The sequence below is a fragment of the Nothobranchius furzeri genome, chromosome 16 (genome assembly GCF_043380555.1).
Source record: "Nothobranchius furzeri strain GRZ-AD chromosome 16, NfurGRZ-RIMD1, whole genome shotgun sequence".
NCBI classification, from domain to species: domain Eukaryota; kingdom Metazoa; phylum Chordata; class Actinopteri; order Cyprinodontiformes; family Nothobranchiidae; genus Nothobranchius; species Nothobranchius furzeri.
The window spans coordinates 41,002,645-41,018,883 of NC_091756.1; the positions used below are offsets into that span (position 1 = coordinate 41,002,645).

Genomic DNA, 16,239 nt, shown 5'->3' on the forward strand with positions numbered 1-16,239 from the left:
GCCAACGCCCTTCTGCTTTATTATTTGTGTGGCTGTGTGCAGCCTGGGTTTTGAGTGGCTGCACCTGTGCAGCCAAAAAGGCTGCTAAGTGCAAGTTGGAGGGACTCGGCAGGATCAGTCGAGGCTGATCAGAGGGAGCACCTTTGGTAGCTCTTGCCTGTGTGGCATTTTTGGTGAGGCCTTTTAGAGGCTTGGTTTTAATTAAAAAAAATGCTCTTAAACATTAACCTTGTGTCCTGACCTCCTTTTGTTGCAGTCCCACGAGCCAGGCTGTAACAAGGCTTTAAAATGTACTTACCCCATTAACCCTATACATTAATTCAGTGCTGCTGTCTTATAGTGTTTGTCTTAATTGACCATCTGATTCATCCAGTTGCAGAAGCAAGTAGCATCATTCCAGCGGAAGCATTCAATGAAGTCAAGCAAAGTAGTGGATCTTTAATGCTTTTTGCAAAGGCTGGAGTGGAAACATCCATCTGTCCATGAACCTCTTCTCTTTATAGGGTCGTGGGGAACTGGTGCCTAACTCACTGTTGCCAACAGCAGCCCCTGATTGAAAATATTTAGATTCATTTTATTTATTTATTTTTCCTAAAAGTACAAATACATGTTCTAGATTTTTGGCCACCATCAAAGACCAACTGTATTGTATTTTACCATCAACTCTGTAAATCTGTGGAACTATGAGATTAACCAAAGGAAGGCTCAAATGGGTTGAGATCTGATGACTTAAAGTCAATGGTGTCCAATCCTGGCTCTTGAGTTAATTCCCAGCTGCTAAAATCTTCCTATCTGTAGTTGGATCTGTTATCCACTCTGCTGTGGTCTGCCGGGGTGCAGGCAGGTCTGACCAAGACGGGAAGAGACTGAACAAGCTAGTTCACAAAGCTAGCTTAAGCTGCCCACTGGATACAGTTGAGGAGACGTGAAAGGAGGGTGCTGGGGAAGATGACCACCATCTTCAAAACCCACTGTATTCCACTGTGGAGACCATGGACAGCTCCTTCAGAGGTAAACTCAGACATCCCAGATGGACCTACAGTACCGTAGGTCATTCATCCCTTCTGCTGTAAGAGTGTATAACTCCTGAGTTTATGTTGTACTTGCATTATCCTGTTACACAATAATATCAGTACATTACTCAGTATGTGTATGTGTTCAATACTATAGCAGAGTTACATTGCATGTCTGTGTCTTTTGCAGTATGCTTCATAGTTCTGGAATCCACATTTTTTTCATTTTTATTCATGATTTTTAGTGGTTGAAGGTTAAAATACTAGATTAATGCCTATTTGTATACACATGTACCTTCATTATTTTTCTTCTAATTGTTGGTGGTGCTGTAACAATAGAACTTCCCCACTGTGGGATCAATAAAGTATATTCTATTCCATCTTGAAGATCACTATTCTGCGTGTGTATTTGCTTTCCCGCTCCAACACACCTGATTCAATGGTTGAATCATGTTCCAAGTGTTCAAGTACTAGGGAAGCCTGTTAACCACACATCCGTTAAAATCAGGAGAGAAGAAGAGAAACCTTTTAACCTACAGCAGGAGTGGCCTTCCTGGAGCAGGACTTGACACTCTCCATACTTTGAAATTCATTCACTACCTCCTTTGTCCTGTAGTCTAGTGCATTATCGGTCTAGAAGAGAACACCCAATCAGATTATAAAAGGAATGCGCTCAGATTTCAATTTCAATGAACCGTCTTGAGGAAACCCAGAATGCCAGCAACCAGGCCCCTTGTATCCCATCGATCTGTGCATCTAGTACTTTTACAAAATGCCTGATATTTGATTCTTATTCCTCTTGTGGGCCAAGCCAGCTGTTTTCACTTTTGTGGCAGTGTTATTTTCCATGTGAAATGCGAAATCTGTTCATGCGTTGAATTGGCTCAGATGAACAGATGCTGAACAGTATCTCCTTGGTGACCATTTTATAAGCTGTCAAGTCACAGTTGTAGAAATAATGAAAAAATATAATAACTAAGTTGTGTTTCTGCCAAATTCCCAACTTTAAACGCACCATAAAGCTAAAAATGTTCAAAATAGGCTTTATTTTACAAATAAAATAATCACATGAAACACAAACATTATTTTACTATATGTAATAACATAACATCATATAATATACAAACTATGGAGCTAAACAAAACTGACTACATCAGAGACAGAACAATACATTAAGGAATCTGGTTTTTGTTTCTCTGCTGGGGCAGTTGTGTAAGTGTGCTTTGTTTTAAACCAATAATGCAAAACCCCTTTTTTATGGCTAAAAATGTTTGCAATTCAGTTTAGTAGGCCTATTTTATCAGCAGCTGACAGCAGAAAGTACATTCATTTCCATTTTTAAGACACTCCCAACTATGTAAGCTTTTAGTTTGTGCTCAAATATCAAAATAAAAGCTTTTCATAAAATAGATTTAAGTAACTGGTGTTAACAGAGGACACAAGGGAATTTAAAACAATTTAAGGTAAAAAAAAAAAAAAGTTAACCTTTTGCAGCTGAATGAACCTGAACTAAAAAGAGACCTTAGCTGGTTTCAACACAAGCATCACAGTAGAGAATCAGGCTCAGCCCTTTGCTGCTAGAAGCATGGCTGTAATATCATTTCTGTCATTTTCAAGTAGCTACTGCTGCAACAGAATACCATAGAGCTGATTGAGACAGCAGCGTGCCAATAAACACTCAATAAAAAATGGGACAACACACGAGATTTTAACATTTTGATCACTGACTGCTGCTTCAGTGTCAGCGTGGTTCCTGATGCTCCCAGTATTTACAGAAAGACGGCATCTTTAGGACTAAACACACCCTGATGGTTTTCCTGCTGTGCTCCTGACCTGTGTGAAAACACATTCACCAACGTCATGCGCTGAAGTGAAAACAGTGAAAGTTGCCAGGCTATGGAGTCTTGAAATCATGTTTGCCTCCCTCCCAGCTGCTTGCGTCTGCTGAGTTCCCGAAGAAAAACATCTGAACATCAAGAGAATGCTGTCTCATTTCACCTGAGACGAACTGTTGGCAGGGAGCTCTGTTTGGATTGTTGAAATTTTCTCTCCCATCACCTCCAGAGAGCTTTCCCCATGCGATGAACACAAAGCACCTTTCTCTGCAGAGCGCTGCTCTGAGCTGTTACCTTCATCTGGATTTACGAAGGCCTCTCTGCTTTGGGGTTTGATGAACTGCACGCTCAGTCTTGGTGCCACGGCAACAACACCCTGTTGGTTCGGCTTACGAATGCAGCGAGAAAGAGTAGAGACGCAGCTCTTTTTGAAGTTTTCATTCATGAAGGCATACACAATTGGATTGTTGAAGCTGTTGAAGAATCCGATGGCCTGAACGATGGCGATGATCATGTTTAGCGTCACGCCATCATATTTCTTCTCCAGATCATCTGAACAGGTAAACACAGAAAAGTTTCAATCTAAAACCTTTATAAATTGTTTATAAATAAACATTAGCAATAACCACTGCAGGTGAAACTTTGCAAAAGTCCATTTATTTCACTAATCCATTTTGAGAGAGGAACTCGGGAACCCTTTGAAGGTGTTCTGGATTCATTAGCTGATTAGAGTCTAGAATCTTTTCACAAAATTCTGATTGTCTGATATTTTGAATGTGGGGTTTTCATAAGCTGTCTGCCATAATAATCACAATTATAACAAATAAAGGCTTCAAATAATAGCTGACTTTGCGTGTAATGAGTCTATATTAGTTTCACCTTTAGTTGAGTTTCTGAAATAAATGAACTTGTTGCACCATATTCTAACTTTTTGAGTTCCACCTGTATACCATTTTGAGATTACAGTGATACATCTTGGCTGCCCTCTACCCATCAGTCCTGTGACATGTAAACTCAGTTTTTATAACTAGCAAGATGCTAATTATTTATACTTATTCTTTTTAGAAAAATCACACTACAACATGACATGAAATAAATCCCTGAAAGTACATCAAGAATCTCTTACTGTATTCAAACAGCATGTGGACTGTGTGGAAAGGTGCCCAACAAAAGGTAAACAGGAGTACGATGGTAACCATCATTTTAACAGCTCTCTTTTTTTTCCTGCAAAATGTCAGAAAAACATAATGATAATACTGGAGTAAACCAATTTAGGTGAAATGCATCATGACGCTCGCCTAGAACTCTAGACTCATTTGATACGACTTTGGCATCAACCTTGGACTGTTTAGACTCGAGCTTCTCTGTGAGAGGTGCTTGAGGCCTTTATTTAGAAAAATGATATGTCAAAGGTGTGGTTGACTGAAAAAACATGTTTTAATGATTATTTCTGATTATAATGGGTCACTCAAGAGTTTTTCATGCAGGCTGAACATGAATATAGTCATCTACACCAGTGTTTCCCAACCTTGGTCCTCAGGACACTCTGTCCTACATGTTTTCCATGTCTCTGCTTCAGCACACCTGATTTACATGGCCTTCTCAGGTGGACATCAAGCGCTGTAAATGCCTATTAATCACTCATTCATTTAAGTCAGGTGTGTGGCAGCAGGGAAACACTGGTGTTTAAAAGAGAAACATGGAAAACATGCAGGATAGTGTGCCTTGAGGAGCAGGGTTGGGAAACATGGATCTATACCTATCTCTTGCGTTAGCTTCTGATGGACTAACCATTGACTAACATCTGTAGAGGTATGCCACATTGTTGTTTAATTGAATGAGACAGTTTGAAAGACAACCGTAGATTGTGCCCCTCGACTGAACCTCGACTGGGTCATGGTCACACTATATATTCACATACAGTGCTTCCCATAAGTAATTATACCCCTTAAAGTTCCTTTTGTTCAACCAGCAAGTATTTTTCTGATGGGAAATGGCATAGGTGTCTCCCAAACAGTAATAAGACAATGTACAAGAAGCATTATTGTGGAAAAAAACAAACATTTCTCAGCTTTTATTTTACACTTGAGCAAAAAGTGTCCAGTCCAGAATCATTAATCAGAATCAATCTGGTTGACTCCATGTACCATTTCCTAGCTTTGGATCTAAAAATTAAGGGTTGAAATCCCTGTCAGGGTAACCTCTGTAAAAATTAACTGAAAATAAAATAAATGATGATCTACTAGCTCGGGTTTCACCTCCACTTGTCAGATGTCGGGGAACAAAAATATTATCATAAGAAATGGTTGCTCTAAAGCCTAATGTAAAATACAAAGAAGACATTCTGTTAAAAGCTGTCTGTTTACTTTTTTGAGAAACCCGTTGTGTGCTGGTAATGTACACTCACCTAAAAGATTATTGGGAACACCATGCTAATACGGTGTTTGACCCCCTTTCACCTTCAAAACTGCCATAATTCTACATGGCATTGATTCAACAAGGTGCTGAAAGCATTCTTTAGAAATGTTGGCCCATATTAATAGGATAGCAACTTCCAGATGATGGAGATTTGTGGGATGCACATCCAGGACACGAAGCTCCTGTTCCATCGCATCCAAAAGATGCTCTATCAGGTTGAGCTCTGGTGACTGTGGGGCCATTGTAGTACAGTGAACTCATTGTCATGTTCAAGAAACCAGTTTGAAATTATTGGAGCTTTATGACATGATGCATTATCCTGCTGGAAGTAGCCATCAGAGAATGGGTACATTGTGGTCACGAAAGGATAGACATGGTCAGAAACAATGCTGAGGAAGCCCGTGGCATTTAAACGATGCCCAATTGGCACTAAGGGGCCTAAAGTGTGCCAAGAAAACATCCCCCACACAATTACACCACCACCACCAGCCTGCACAGTGGTAACAAGGCATGATGGATCCATGTTCTCATTCTGATCACGCCAAATTCTGACTACCTTTTGAATGTCTCAACAGAAATCGAGACTCGTCAGACCAGGCAACATTTCTCCAGTCTTCAACTGTCCAATTTTGGTGAGCTCATGCAAATTGTAGCCTCTTTTTCCTATTTGTAGTGTAGATGAGTGGTACCCGGTAGAGTCTTCTGCTGTTGTAGCCCATACGCCTCAAGGTTGTGCGTGTTGTGGCTTCACAAATGCTTTGCTGCATTCCTCGATTGTTACAAGTGGTCATGTCAGTCAAAGTTGCTTTTCCATCAGCTTCAATCAGTCAGCCCAATCTCATCTGACCTCTAGCATCAACAAGGCATTTTCACCCACAGGACTGCCGCATATTGGATGTTTTTCCCTTTTCACACCATTTTTGTAAACCTAGAAATGGTTGTGGGTGAAAATCCCAGTAACTGAGCAGATTGTGAAATACTCAGACCGGCCCGGCTGGCACCAACAACCATGCCACACTCAAAATAGCTTAAATCACGTTTCTTTCCAATTCTGACATTCAGTTTGGAGTTCAGGAGATTGACTTGACCAGGACCACACCCCTAAATGCACTGAAGCAACTACCATGTGATTGGTTGATTAGATAATTGCATTAAGGAGAAGTTGAACAGGTGTTCCTAATAATCCTTTAGGTGAGTGTAGAGTTTGAGACTACCACCAGAAGTGCAAGATTGATCTCAATACTACAAGGATAGCAACTAGTACCCACAGTTGGAGGTTTCTGAGACTGTTTTGTCAATTGTAAACCTAAAGTAGCTGACCAGAGCCATCAGTACATTTATAAGACCCACCTCTACCTGGGAGTCAAAAAGGTTTTCTTTGCACCCTCTCATAATCCCAGACAGCCTTTTTGTTGTGGCGTGTTATGGTATACGGAATTGGGGGCTTGTCCAGGATGATGAGGAGTGAAAATAAGATCCTCTCAGCTTCCAGGTAAAGGCAGACTTTGTTGATTTACTGATGACACTGGCCTTCTACTTCAAGTTTGCAACCAATACGATCCTGGGAACCAGAACACACACACAAATACACTAACACAGTAGTGTCCAAGATAGGTCCAAGGCTGAAACAGAAGATTAGTTTTGTTGAGAGGGAAGCAAGAAGGGCATCTTCTATGATTGCAATGTTTTATAAGCTTCAGCTTATAGTCACAATCTGTGATGGAGTTTAGGTTCGTATCAGACAAATATCAGTCAGCATGTTGATCATTCATAAAAGTTGAGGTTAGTAAAGCCTGGTCATCCTTGTTTCATGAGAGACAGATAGGTCAGTCAATAGAGGGCTCTCTGGTGATGTAAAGGATTACTAATCTCAGTACCATCCATTACTCTCACACTATTTGTTGTTAAAATCAAATAAAAACCAATTAACAGCAATGCTTGTGTAGAAAGGGCATTATGAAGAGGTGCTGGTGACGAAGACTGAGCGCCTGCTTGTCTATTTTACGTATTTTCATGGTCAACCATTATTACCCTAGCATATCAAATTATGGTCTAACAGATAACTTTCTCCAGACTAAACACTTAACTCAGTGCTCTAATAAAAATGTTTACATCTAATCAAAGTAATCTGATCAAACTAAACTGAGTTCAGAACTGACAAGCAAGCATGTAAAATCATCCAAAAAATTAGCTTTGAGAACTTAACCCAGCTTTCTTCTCGGTTATCAAATAAGATTGTTATGTAAATCCTTAAAGTGACTGTGCGTATTGTTCCTGGCGAAAGGGGACAGTAGATACCTAAATCGTAAGCTATATTTTTGTGTTGGAGAAAGACTTTACCAACAGTTGCCCATTAGGGTCAAAAAGGCTTTGGGAGTACAAACTTGACAAGCAACAAAATGACAAGCACATCAGACATCCTTTCATCACTGATAATGAGTGAAGAGGTAAATGCGTAAACCAATGTTTATTAATGGTGAAAGTTTTGTAACCATTTTTTACGAATCAGAAAATGTGTTTTGTCCTTAAGGGCTCCTGTTGAAAGAAACATTGCATCTAATATGGCGCCACCCAGAGACTTGTACCCGCTCCCATGTATTTTAGACCTGATTTTTATGGTTATATGTTATGAAGCCGCCAATATTTTTCAAAAACTGGGCATCTTTTAATTCATTTTCAACAATATTTTGATGGATATTTCCAGAAATGTTATGGAAAAACTTATGTTTATTAATTCTTGATCATTGACTCAGTCAACTGAATGTAAATGTATTGCTCTATGCCTCATTCATCATGCTCACTCATTCAGACACACCCACACAAGCCACACACACGCGCACACACACACACACACACACACACACACACACACACACACACACACACACACACACACACACACACACACACACACACACACACACACACACACACACAATCTCTCTCTATATATAAATAAACTCTGTGACCGGATGTTTGGTGCATTTTGCCTCGTGCATCTTGCCACAGTTATAACTGTTTGAATTGTATACTCATTGTCTCCTTCTCTCTCCGACTACAGGAAATGGGTTATTGATAAACATATTGATAAAGTCCATGACAAGAGATTAATGATAAAAAGTACACACTGTCATTTTAAAGATGTTCTGCAGAAAATTGCATTTCCAAACATATGACCTATTCAAGACTAAAATGTAAACTACACCACCTTAAGTTTGCAGGTGTCATGAAGAAACTGTCTCACAACAATTCATGTAGATTACAAAATCAGAAAGAATTGAATGTACGAGTTGGAACAATAAAAATTATTAGTTGAAGTTTCCCCTGGTGTCATACCCACCTGGAAATCTTACCAATCTCCCTGTGGTTCATTGTGTTCAGGACAGAAGCATCGCCAACCCTCTTGCGGATCCACAGCTCAATGCCGATGCGAGTGTAGAGAAAGAGCATGGCAGCCAAAGGGAGCAGGAAAAGAGCCACCATAATAAAGGTGGTGTACACCTGCCTGTACGTCAGTGAACTCCAGCTCTCCTGACAGCAGACATGGTAGTGGTCATACAGAAAATCATACTTCACCTGAAGAAAGTGAAGAAGAAAAGTTCTTAGATCAGTGAGACAGATCCGGTAGCTCTGCCTGGCAAGTGGGAATAATAAAATGTGTTTTGGAGACATGGATGATTGACTTTTGATGGGATACTATGACTCGTAAGAGATCTGCAGATGTGACCTACAATTCTATCAAATGTGAGTCATGAAATGAGCTGCATCCTGTATTCAGCTCTATGATAGTGACACTTGTAGTGCTCTGTCCAAACAGCCCAGCTGGCTTGAAGAAGTTTTTACTAAAATAACCCACTTGAGACCAAAATGCAATTTTCTGTTTATAGCAGCACCACTCAGATAGAAACATTTCCCCAACTTTTCCCAACGTTTCCCAATAGAAACGTTTTTTTCTGGAGTTATTGAATTTCCAAAGTTTCCTAAAAGACTTTAATCTAAGGGCTGTGAAACAATTTTTACAGTTTTCTTTGTAACCTTCTTAGTGGCCTGTAGAGTGTCCACCCTGAGACTGGGAGATTGGGGTTCAAATCCCTGTCAGGTCATACCAAAGACTTTAAAAATGGGAGTCAATGCCTCCCTGCTTGACGCTCAGCTTTAAGGTTGGATTGGAGGGTTAAAGCACCAAATAGTTCCTGAGCGCAGCTTCCCTCTCCCCACAGGAATGGGTCAAATGCAGAGATGTAATTTCACCACTGTGTGATGATGACTAATGGGACTTTAACATAAACATTTCCTGACTTTTTTATTCAGTTTGTTTAGATGCAGATAAACATGTTCAATTCAGCACGAGGATTACCCCGAGGGGATTAAGTTCTCCTGTTGATTTAACTAAGCAGCAGTCTTCAGCAAGAAGATCAGACAAATTAGGATATATTTTTGTCTTAAAATGTGATGCCATAGTTCTCTACTGAGGACAGTGGTCTACGTTCAGATTAATTTCTGCTTGGTGGATTATCTGCAATGATTTTTAAACTATTGGTCAAACAGCTCCTCTAATATGGGTGTCATGAGCAAAATCAGGCTCAGAGGCTTACATTTGTCAAGTTGTATCAAGGACCAGCAAAATACTCATGAACTGCTAGATGGATTTCAGTGATATTCTCATAAAGTGTTTTTTGGATGTGCATCTACAGCAGATCTTCTTTTGGAGTTGATTCAAGCTACTCGCCACAGTGCTAGTAAACGAGTCCGCCTATTTTACAGATTTAAGGTAACATGAGATGTTGAAAAAGCTAAGACATGTTCTCTGAGTTCAGTGTTATTTTCCAACTACCAAGATTTGAGCAAGAAGATCCCAAGATCAATGTGGCATGCCATATTTCTGGTATGAAAGGTAGTTTACATATCCGTATGCCTTCATGAACATGAAATTCACCATTTCCACTTTTGTTTAATGACTGATTAGTTTTGATTGTGACTTTATCTACAAATCACTCCTTAACAGTTAATTTTGGAGCAAAATGTTAGATTTTTTTTATAATAAAGTGAAATAATTAAATAAGACAGATTTTGTCAGGAATAAAGTTTCTACATTAACTAAATTTCTGTTATGTATATCAAACAACTTAGCAATTTTTTTTTTACTTTTTTTGTAAAACTCTGAGCTGAAAGGCATCTTTGACATCCACTTCTGAGTGGTATATCCTGTGCAGTCTTAGCTGAAGAATACTATAGAAAGTGTGCTGAAGGATACTTACCTCAAGCTGTTGCACAAATAGCATTGGTGAACCCACTATCACAGAGGCAATCCAAACAAGCCCTGCAGGATGCAAACACGTGTCAGGAAAAGACTGTTTCAGCAGGTAAAACTCAAGTTTTTAGTTCATCCAGTAGATGTATAATCTTAAAATACTGAACCCGTTGAGAAAATTCAAGGCTGACTGTTGTGTGACAAGTGCAAACAGCAGCCAGTTTCAGCAGATTTTTCTCATGTAAACTGCCAGTAATTGTATTGCACATTTGATCTTTGTTCCAGCAGAATAAAACCACAAGACTTAGCTCACATGAGTAAATGTTGCGTGACTCAAGGGTTCAGCATGTTTTATACAGTCAGAAAAAGAAGCAGAATCATAAATGGTTGATGTCAATTCCAAACAGTCCATTTTATTTGGTGTTTTTACTTGATCCTACAGCCACTCATGTCCCTTTGCTAAAGGTGAGACACGTCTCACACCACACAGGTTATATCAAATAAGCTCAACATGTTAAAAAATTGCATCCCTATGGACTAAAGAGAAACTAAACATGTAATGTATTTTGTTTAGTTTCTTAAACCTCATATGAAATATTAATACACTCTTGAAAACATACCTAACATCTTGTATGCTCTTTTAGACGAGTACTGGCGCCTCATTTTCAGAGGGAAGACTATGCCTTGGTACCTCTCAATAGCAATACAGGTCATTGTCAGGATGCCTGTGACTATGGCCATGGTTTGTACAAAGGGAACAGTCTTGCAAACTAGAACCCCTGCAAGAAAAATAAAAAGAGTGTTTTAATGTCCTGAAACGAGACGAAATAACAAAAATCACTAGTCTTTTAAATTTGATATGCCAATTAGAATAACACCAAAGTTCCCATTGATAAATGTATGTTGGATCTCAGCAGCAGGATTATTTTTAGACCTAAACCCCATTAATCTGGTGAGTCTGATTCATTTGCCAATTTTAACTCAGGCTGTTCTTTTTTTGGAACAAAATTCCTAAATAAACTTGTAGTTTCCAGTCTTGGAATTTTCCTTTGGCAGTGCAAGCACTGAAGTTGAAGCTAAACACTAGCAGCAGAGTTGTGTGCAGGTAAAAAGACCTGACCAGTGAGAACTGCCTAGACTCGTAAAGGTTCAGGTCTGAACACCTTTATAAACTGGCAGAAGGACATAACAAGAAGGTGGATGCCAAAAAAAAAAAAACCTGAGTGGTGGGCATTTTTTAAGTCCTGCCCCCTCCTTATAAACACCCTCCTTGAGTCACCTTGGTCCTGCATGTTTAAATATTTTCTATTTCCAACACATTTAGTTGTAATCAGTTATCAGATGAAGCATTCTTTGCTGTGTTGAAAAAGGCAGAAGATGAAGCTGTAAAAGATAAAGACCACAATACGAACTAACAGAAGCAGAAGAAAGCATATTAAAAAAAAAAAAGGTTTAAACTTTGCAGTAACACCAAAGAAAATACCATATGAGGAATTTATTGTAGCAACAGAACTAGCATGTCAGCAGATCACAGATGAGTGAAAGAAAACAGACCTTAGAAATAACGTTGTCGGGATATTAAAGAACAGCAAAATTCAACACAGCAATATTACAAAAGAAGAACAATCAGCCATGACAGCATTATCCAAAAATGAACAGATAATTACTCTACCGGCAGACAAAGGAAGAACTACAGTAGTAATGGACAAAGAAAAATAAAAACAACAGATAAACAGATGCTAGAGGACAAATACATACAAAATACTTCAAAAAGACCAAACAGAAAGCATTAAGAAAAATATGAAAAAAATTACTGAAGCCACTACAAGAAAAAGGCAAAATAGAAAAAAAAAAAGTACAAACACTGGATCCCTACAGCAAACATAATACCAAGAATCTATGGAACTCCAAAAATACACAAACAAAATATCCCACTTAGACCGATAGTAGACAGCATAGGTACACCAACATTAAACATGTCAAAAGAAATCAGCAGAATCATCAGCCCGTTATTAGGTAACACAGATCAACACTGCAAAAATAGCATAGAACTGGCAAAATAACTAAAAAAGATTACAATAGAAGATAACGACATACTCATCTCACATGACTTCACATCCCTGTTCACAAAAACACCAACCCAAAAAACCATAGACATAGTAGTTAACAGAATCAGACAGGACAAAACTTTACACGAAAGAACAAACCTCACAGCAGATGACATAGCACAACTGATAGCACTGGTAGCTAACTCCACTTACTTCACATACGACAACACAATATACAACACAATATACAAACAACTGGAAGGCTTTGCCATGGGTAACCCGTTATCAGCCACCCTGTGCGAGTTTTTCATGGAGGACCTGGAACAAAAAGCCATAGCCACTGCCCCCCAAACGGCAAAATAAAACTATGGAAACGCTTCGTAGACGATATACTGGAAATCATACCAAAAGGACAAACCGAAACACTAACACAACACTTGAATAACATTGATGACACAGGCAACATAAAGTTCACATAGAAGTCAGAAACAGAAGGCAGCATAGCTTTTATGGACATGAAAATAAGCAGGCAGACCGACGGGACCCTAAACATAAACACATACAGGAAACCAACACACACAGACCAATATTTATTATGGACATCAGAACACCCTATCATACACAAAATGTCAGTAATCAGAACATTATATCACCGAGCAAACTTGATAACAGAAGAAAGAGACCGTAAACAAGAGAACAAACACATATAACACGCTTTAAAGACCTGCGGATACCCGACATGGGCAATAAACAAAGGAAAACAACAAACAACAACAGAAAGAAAAGAACAACCAAAGCAAAGAACCAGAAACCCAGAAAGACAAGAACCAAAACCAGTGATAACCTTACCATACATTAAAGGCATAACAGAAAAAAATAAGAGCAACAATGAAAAAACAACATAAACACACCAACAAAACCATACACAACAGTTAGAAACAGACCAGTACACCCAAAAGACAAAATACCCGCTGGACATAAATGTGGAGTCGATTACGAAATCCCATGCAAACTCTGCAATAAAACATAGGAGAAACCGGACGCCAACTCAACACACGAACAATAGAACATAAAGGAGTGTGAGAAAGAAACAAGTCGAGGACACACAAGAGCAGCTAAAGAAGAAGCAGAAAGTACAATAAAGAAATCGGCCGTAACAGATCACTGCACAAGAGAAAACCATATAATGGACTGGGACAACACAAGGATCATAAACACCGAACAACGGAAATACAAAAGATGGATAAAGGAAGTTATAGAGATAAAGAGACGTGGATGTGGGACTATGGACAGAGACGAAGGAGTTTACTCATTGGATCGCGCATGGGACTGCATCATCAGAGAGGGAATAGCGGGCAGCAGAGGGCGACAACGTCCTCTGCTGCCCGCGGATAAACGGAGTATGAAGTGAAGCCACCATCAGCGTCTGCTCTGAAGATGTTTGCAGCCGCAAACAAAATGTCAGCAAGTTAAAGAAAAACCTTATTTGTGTTTAAAAAAGAACCAAAAAAATGGAATTTGAAGACAAACAGAAAGAGCGTACAAAAGATGTAAAAGATCCTGGTTCTTACATTGGTTCCTGTGAAGGTTTTTCTTTGGTGACACTTTATTATAAGGGTCCCTTTATTAATGTTACTTAGTGCATTAATAAGCATGAATAAACTATTAAATTAGGTATTAACTGCTTAATATTAATGTTAATGTCAAGTAACAGGTGTGTGTGTGTGTGTCTGTATTACTAAGCAGACACACACACACCTGGTCCTTTGCCCTCAAGGACACTTGATAGCTAATATTGGGAATCTCAGTAAAATTATCCTTTGTTTATTAATGCAAAGTTATGTTGATAAAGGGACCCTTATTGTAAAGTCTTACATTTTCTTTCTTTAATTTGTACCTTTTTAATCTGAGTAATACAAAGATGGTTTGAGGGCTTTTTCAATCAATCAGTCAATCAATTAAAACTTTATTTATACAGCTCCTTTCATGCAGAGCAATTCATTGTGCTTCACATCAATTCCAGTGTAAGTTTATAAAATGAGAAAGAATAAAAGTAACAAGTGAATCCAAACAACACAATAAAAACAATAAAAAACCCAAATAAAAACATTTGTTATTGTGTTACTATACATTATTATTTTGGTGGGGGGAATCTAGTTTGTTATGAATTTGACATTTTTGCGTTATTGCTTTCCTTACTTGATCTAATTTGTTTTGTACATTTCAAATAGTAAGACATGAAGGCATGAATAAAATAAATTGTAAACTACTCTGCAGATAACAGAGCTGTCAGTAGATCAGTAAAGGTTGAACAAATGCATCTTCTGATTTCTTCTCCCCTTTTCAAATGTCAACCAGGAGTTTCGGGGAGACAGTCTGATCCTCCACCAGGTTTCATTGCAGCTTCTGTTTCCTGAGCATGTCCTTTTTCCTTCCCTATCAGCCTTGGGGAGACCCCAGGTCTTAGTTTTCATTTAGATGTATGATTCTTGGTTTCTCTTTAGAAAAACCTGAGGGGTTCACCTGTGTGTGTTTCTAGTCCCTGTCCAATCACATCCATTCATGCGTTAGTGATTGTAAGATATTAGCCTCTTTTTATTCTCTCCGAAAACCTCATGCACCTGGCTCAATCCTGCAGCACAACATTATTAGCATGAGTCTTTATTGTTTTTATTTGTAAATGATAATAAAGTGTATTTGCGTTTTAAAAAGACCTTTGATGACTCATTGGGATTCTGCCAGTTCAGTCTATAACGCACACATTATTATTCCTATTAAGACATCACGCTATGGGTCTAATAAGTGACTTAATGAGAAACTCACCACCGAACCACTCAGAAGAAATATTCTGCAACAAAGTGAAAGGGATGCAGAAGAAAGTGATGAGCAGGTCGCTGACCGCCAGGGAGCAGATAAAGATATCCGTGGCCGTCTGAATCGCCCGCTTCTTCACCACTATGTAGATGACCAGACTGTTTCCGGCCAGAGCCAGCACGAAGATCACCACGTACATGATCACGAACGTGGTCTTGGCGCTGTAGGGCAACTCCGGGATGTAGACGAGCGGCTGGATGTTGTAGGTGCTGATGAACTCCTGGCGGCTCAGGTTGTAGTACTGGAGCATCTCCTGCAGCACTTCTGGAGTTATTTTGGAGGCGCCCTGTCCCGAGTCTGTGGACGCTGCCATCCTCAACGCGCCGGGGCTTAAAAAGTCATCAACTCCGAAAAGAAACGAGGAGCAAGCGGAGAAGTGGAGCGGATTCAGGGAGCTGCGACATTCGGAACCTGCAGATGCGTCTGGATGTTGAACCGACTCTTTAACCTGGAAGATCCAGATGTTGCTCTCTCTCTCTCTCTCTCTCTCTCTCTCTCTCTCTCTCTCTCTCTGACGTGAAGGTGTGCACGCGCTATATGATGGGGGTGGTCTTCTGGAGGAAGTACCATAAAGGAAATAATTGGAATGAGAAAATGAGTTTCCAGCATTAACCTTTGAAAAGTAAATAAAACAATCAAAAGCAACATTTATGGGTCTCCAAGTGTAAAGTAGGGCTTTACCTGTTCCCATTCGAATTTCTATGATCTCAGGCTCCTTTACAACACAAACTCCAGAGATTACAGTCAGTGTCTAAAATGTTTCAACATAAATCCAAAAATCCAAAAACGTCTGTCACATT

The 16,239-nt window shown here is 39.3% G+C and overlaps 1 protein-coding gene across 1 annotated transcript; it reads right to left on the reverse strand.

Annotated features, from left to right (window-relative positions):
- Window positions 1-2,740: 2,740 nt before the first annotated feature.
- On the reverse strand, window positions 2,741-15,991 carry qrfprb (pyroglutamylated RFamide peptide receptor b). Its single transcript, XM_054749236.2, has 6 exons — window positions 15,389-15,991; window positions 11,138-11,296; window positions 10,525-10,586; window positions 8,607-8,842; window positions 3,975-4,072; window positions 2,741-3,400 (listed from the first exon to the last, which is right to left on the reverse strand). Exons 1-6 carry the CDS (start codon window positions 15,750-15,752, stop codon window positions 3,003-3,005), a joined length of 1,317 nt encoding a protein of 438 aa, XP_054605211.2. The 5' UTR covers window positions 15,753-15,991; the 3' UTR covers window positions 2,741-3,002.
- Window positions 15,992-16,239: the final 248 nt, after the last annotated feature.